This window comes from Triticum urartu, chromosome 6A (assembly GCF_056163025.1).
Source record: "Triticum urartu cultivar PI428250 chromosome 6A, HENAU_Tu73, whole genome shotgun sequence".
NCBI classification, from domain to species: domain Eukaryota; kingdom Viridiplantae; phylum Streptophyta; class Magnoliopsida; order Poales; family Poaceae; genus Triticum; species Triticum urartu.
In genome coordinates this window covers 430,808,114-430,813,937 of record NC_141878.1, presented here as the reverse complement: position 1 = coordinate 430,813,937, position 5,824 = coordinate 430,808,114, and the positions used below count along the sequence as shown (strand labels likewise).

At 38.8% G+C, this 5,824-nt stretch overlaps 1 protein-coding gene across 1 annotated transcript; it reads left to right on the top strand.

Moving 5' to 3' along the window:
• The first annotated feature begins 381 nt into the window (after positions 1-381).
• LOC147965549 (uncharacterized) lies at positions 382-5,597 on the top strand. The gene is made up of 8 exons (XM_087528226.1): positions 382-665; positions 762-1,191; positions 1,268-1,609; positions 2,395-3,199; positions 3,317-3,375; positions 4,186-4,647; positions 5,122-5,160; positions 5,269-5,597. Exons 2-8 carry the CDS (start codon positions 973-975, stop codon positions 5,449-5,451), a joined length of 2,109 nt encoding a protein of 702 aa, XP_087384352.1. The 5' UTR covers positions 382-665; positions 762-972; the 3' UTR covers positions 5,452-5,597.
• The last annotated feature ends 227 nt before the right edge of the window (positions 5,598-5,824 follow it).

The following is a 5,824-nucleotide window of genomic DNA, read 5'->3' as shown; positions in this document are numbered from 1 at the left end:
ACACACAGGATGTTCACCTTTGTTTCCTTTTATGGCTTTCTTCACATGTGGCCATGATTTTTTCAAGCAACCATATCTTAATTAGCACAACACGCAGGACTTTTTTTTTCCATTGTGTTGGTACAATAAAAATATACAACTGCTAATTGTCTGATATGTGTACGTAAGCTACTCATAAGGTGTGAAGATTATATGGTCAGGAAGGCATTTTCTTGTATTTTTTCTTCAGTTTCAGTTAGTAATAGTGTCCTTAATTGCTTATCCTGCCAGCAGTCACTGCCTGCTTGTTTCTTAAGTTATGATTGTTTCATTATCCTAGTTGAAATATTGTTTATATCTGATTTGTTTTGTCCATTAGTTCCTATTCAGTATTACTGACTGGCAGGATTTTTTCTATTAATGTAGGTGCTTTGTGTTTCGTACTCTCAGAATAGACAGCTCATCTTTCCTACACAAAAGCAGCAACGAGCTAGTTCTGGATCGATCTGTCAGAAAAGGAAAAGATCTGCTAATAAGGTTACCCTACGGTTTATTAAACAAAAAGTTGAAGCCAGTGGATCCTCTGGAAAGATATCAACCCAGTCTACCCTGGATGAGGGATTACCAGGGAGCATCTATGCATCATCCACTGGTAAGAAGTTCGTGTGGACATATGAATCTGACAGGTATAGTTTCGTTCTGCACCTACTACAGACCTTACTACGGAGCTAAAAAAATGTTTCCCATCGCGCTGGAGCCTGATTGGTTATTATTATCTGCAGAAAACTGCTGATGATCTACACTAGATTTTGTGCAGCACGCGGACCCAAATGTCAATGGAATTCTCTCTCTGGTCTTCCAGCTGCACCACCTACATGTCGTAGAAGGATGGCATATTTAAATAAAAACATAAATATAAGAAAAGCTGTTGTCCGAATCTGTAGCCTTCTCAGATAGGAAAGGAGATCGAAAGAGAGGGAATCCCATTCTCATATGTCAAATTCTAGTCATGAGAACTGTGTGGATTCAGATTCTGAGATATTCAATTGGGATTATTTTGAAGATCCAGAAATAAAAAATGCACTTGATGAAGTCCTTGAATTCATCCGAGTAGAAAACGTGAACCAGACCAGGAAAGCTGAGCCTAATAATGCAAAGTGCAACAATGATAATAATGCCAACGAGGAAATTCCAAGTGGGCAGAAAGAGCAGGTAAGTAATTGTCATTTAACCTGAACTTCCAACCTATGTTTTGGTTAATACCAATCTTTCACCTTGAATTAATCAGGTTATGCAAGGTGTTACCAGTACAAGCACTGCAGTTCCAGAAGCTGGATCACGTGAGCTTGCAGAATTGCCTAGACAATCAAATGCACCCCATGCTAGTAACAGCATGGACGGTCCCTGTGCATCTGATGAAAACATCATTAAGGTCAACAAAGATGAAACTACTAGAAGATATGGATGCAAATCTTTAGCAGTTGCCAATGCGATAGAGCTTCTGAAGTTGGTTTTTCTCAGCACATCATCAGGATCAGAAGTACAGGCTTCATTAGCTACAACCCTCCAGCTGTATTCACAGAGCGAAATTGTGGCTGCCTTTTCCTTTCTTAGTGAGAAGAAGTTCACGGTTAGTATTTGCTAACTTATGCAGTTAAGCACCCATTGAATATCCAGTCTCTGCTATTGTTCAGTTTGCTCAGCCCAGCTCAGGTCTTTTAACCCATATTAACTTCCCTTGATTGCAAAGTGCAACATTTAGCTTCATTGCTTGTGAAACCTAGATATTTTCCTCCATTTCTTGCTGTGAGAAAACTATCCTTGCAGTCCTACCACTTCTACTTATAAATAACTGTTTATATGACTCGAAATTTGCTAACCATGGTTTGTGATCACAAAAATTATACTTCATCTGAAGCATGGTCCTATCAGTCCATCACAAATCACCATTCAGAAAGTAACTCGATATAGAACTAACATGTACAAATATAAGCTTGTGGTGGGGGAATAGCATGGACGTAGATGTTGGGTTCTGATGTTGATAACTGGAAATTCATTATGAAGCCGGAAGCTAAATACGATGTGATTGCCTAGCTAACGTTGTCCGGATTTATGAATGTGGTGCATGTCATGTTTATGCCCGTGTTATCACAGCTTTTACTTTCCCCATGTTATAAGCACCTGAGTTTGCAGTGGAGCTATGCTGATAATCTTTATTCTTAGCATGTGCTGTAAAGGATGATTAGTCTGTTCAGCATCTTCACTGTTATCCTGTCTGTAATCATGTCAGGAATCATAGAGTTCCTTCAATTCTGTAATGAGCTGGAGCAGACAGTTTGATTTTTAAGTCTAATATGTGATATAAGACAACAGCTATTTTGTACCGCTGTTCTTACTTCTCCCTGCATTTTGCAGGTTAGTGGACATGGAACAAAGCCATACACCCTTTCTAGAAAATTCTTCTTCAAGGCTTCTCATTCACCCTTCCCATTTGGTTCTGGAAAAAAGGCTTCTGAATTTTCCAACTGGCTTATAGGGCAGCAAAGGAACACTGCAGACAATAGAATTTATTTGTATCCAGATGTAGAATGTGGAGAAATTGTTTATCTCTTTTCGCTGGTTTCGTCTGGAGGGTTGTTCATTTCACCTTCCTTGTCAAGCGAAGGAGTTGGTGATGCTGATGGGTCTAATAGTTCCAGCCCTTTGGTTGAAGATACCAGTGGACTAAATGATGGTACTCACAAACGCAAGGCTGATACGGTGGAACAGGAAAGCAGTGCGGCTAAGAAAAACAAACTTTGCTACCGCCGTGAGAAAGGTTTCCCTGGTATCCAAGTTGTTCTGAATCAGGACAGAATTCAAACAAACTATCTCACGCAGGAGTTACATGATAAAGAGTGCCTTATTTTTAGTTTAGCCCAGGAAATGAGCATGAGGGATGTTGATTCACAGGTTGAAAGCCCCGACACGTCACTGTATTTAAACAACTCCAGTTCATGTCGACATATGCTGTCTGAATCTCATTTGGAAAGCTCTTATAATGGATGGCCTTGGGATACTATGAAAATATATGCAGACCAGTTACCATCATTATCTTGTAATCAAAATGAATTGTCCATATTGTCTTCTGATCTGTTCAGAAGCGCATTTTATGTTATTTATCAAGGTGGCGAAGGAGGAGTTAATTTGAGAGAATTGTCACAGAAACTGCATCCATTAGGTACTTGCTGTTCTCATGAATAATCATTTGCGTGGTTTTTATAACTTAGTTGTTGCATAAGGTGGTCTTTTTTTTGGTAGGTATAGTTCATTTTTGTTTTGATCGTATCCACTGCAGGCACACAGTTAGTTGATGTGATTGTTCATACACTCAAGAGATTTCATCTGGCCATGGAGGTAAAGCTGTAAACTTGTGTATGATAGACTAGTTGTGTACTTGTTTATCAACATATTTATCACTGTTTAGCAAGAGGTCATTCAATTCACTTCATTCAACACCTAGTTGTGACTATTTCCACTGTTCTGGTTTGTTATCAGTTGTCTATAAAATTCAACCAACAGATCTTGTTACCAACATACACTTTGTTTCTTCATATTTATAGAAATCTGTAGAGGGTAACATAGCTAAAAAATGTACATCTGCTGTTAGTTGTAGGATTCTGCTACAAACTTTTGATCATGCCAGTGGAATAACAGAGAAAACATGAAAACCAAAGTCCAATATGTACACTCAAACTGTTCAATTTTTTACTATACATAAAGCATTTTAATTTTTCAAATGAAATCGGTTTTCATATTTTTCAAGCATGTGATTGGAGACCTTGCAGATCTGTCAAACAACAAATAAAAAAGAGCAGAGGAGTATATATCTGCTTCATAGATGTGAGAGAATGTAGCACCTTGTACATACTAGGCACTTTAACTGTGGTAAGATGGAGAAAACCAAGTGCAGATCATGTGGTATTCTTCAATCCTGTGTTCACCTTTTTTAAGGATGCTAGCTGTCTTGCCCTTTTTCCTTTCCTTTTTGAGATGAAGCCTTGAGTTGTTAGAGCAATGCATTACTTTTAAAGTTTGAAGCTATCCACGGCTTCTGTTATTTCATCCTATTTATTCATATATGGGAGTCACCATGTCTGCTCAATTGTATTTCATCCCTATTTATTCATATATTGGAGTCACCATGTGTGCTCAATTGCTTTATAGGTCAATGCGTACGATGGTTTCCAGATCGTTGACTCATTACATAAGTCAAAGTATCATATAACCACACTTGCAGAATACAGCCATTGCAGCTGTTCACAAGCTCGAGGTTCTCAAATAATGGAGACTGGAGGCACAGAAAATGTATTGAAAGAGAAGCATGCCATGTGTAGTAAGCAGGGAACTATAAAAAAACTTGGTGATGGGCACACAGTCACAATTCTTAGTGGTGAAAGCAAGTCAAGTTCATCTCATATGTGCAGTCAAAATCGTCGAGATAAGGAAATAGTGTCTACTCCATCACAAGACAACAGGGAGAGTGATTGCTGCCATGCTTGTGAAAGGCATATTTATCACCCTATATTGCCATGGATAAATGGTGATGGCAGCATCAATAGTACCGTCTATGAAGGTTTAACTCGTCGAATTATTGGCTATGTGATGCAATATCCAGGAACAGTAGAGGTGCATATCTATTTTTATCATCTATATCTGCTTTTTATGTATTTGGAAAATTTTGTGTACCACTAGTTGTGAACTCTTGAATCAACCCTAATTCATAATAATAGTGTATTTTGTCACAATCTTGACCAAGCATCCTGTTATTAAGATCTGGAGGAAAACTTGTTTTACTTCACGCATTCCAAACAACTTAGCATGTGAAACCTGTACTGAGAGAATTGCAGCTTCCAAGTGGTATTGCGAAAAGAATGCACCCCTGCTTTGTAAAACAAACATATTCATACACGAGACCCAAACTACTTTATTATGTTTGTGTCCTTTCTTACTTTTTGAGGAAAGGTGACACTTCGCACATTTACAAGAAAAATCTCAGGTCTTCCTATTCGTATGGTCTTCGAAATTGCTTTATGTTTCCACCTATCGTTGTCAACATGGTTATGTTAGAAGTTCTGATCGTATGCTTTGCTATTGTGTTAGGAGGATGTTATCCACAAGATGGATGTATTGAATCCTCAGGTATGGTACCTTTGTCTATTTGTGCCAGTATCATCTATATTCAAACGATTGCTGTTTAATGACTATGATGTACGCTTTGCCTCGTACATTGTCTTGCTGTTTTTGTAGACATGCAGGACCTTGTTGGAGAAGCTGACACTTGATAAACACCTCTATGTTCGGGTGTTCGAAGAACCTGTGCCTACGGCTCCCACCATATTGCAGAGTCTTTTCAGTCGGGACACCTGTACACAACCATGCAAGCGTAGAAGGCGTTACTTCTCTAACTCAACGAGCACATTCATGTTATAAGAGAAACTTGGTTTGTGTGCGAAGTTTTGGAAAGCGTTGTCTTGTCTAATTGTGTGGAATTGTAAAATATATCCGCGGTCACTGAATTTGAGTCATATATTCTTTTTGGTCACTGAACTTCAATATACTCGAAATATGTTCACTAAGAGCTTCTGAGTTGCACTTCATCCTCCAGTGAGGACTCGTCGTCTCTCCCTGCCAATGACGGGGGTCCAATCCTGCCGCTCATCTTAGTGGGAAATGAATCAAACGGCTGTGGATGTTGTAGACCTTCTGTCACATCCCAGATTTCCCCCCAAATCTGGTATATTAAAATTTTCACAGGAAATTATTTTTTTTAGGAAACACCCATGTTTGCCTAGGATTTGACTGT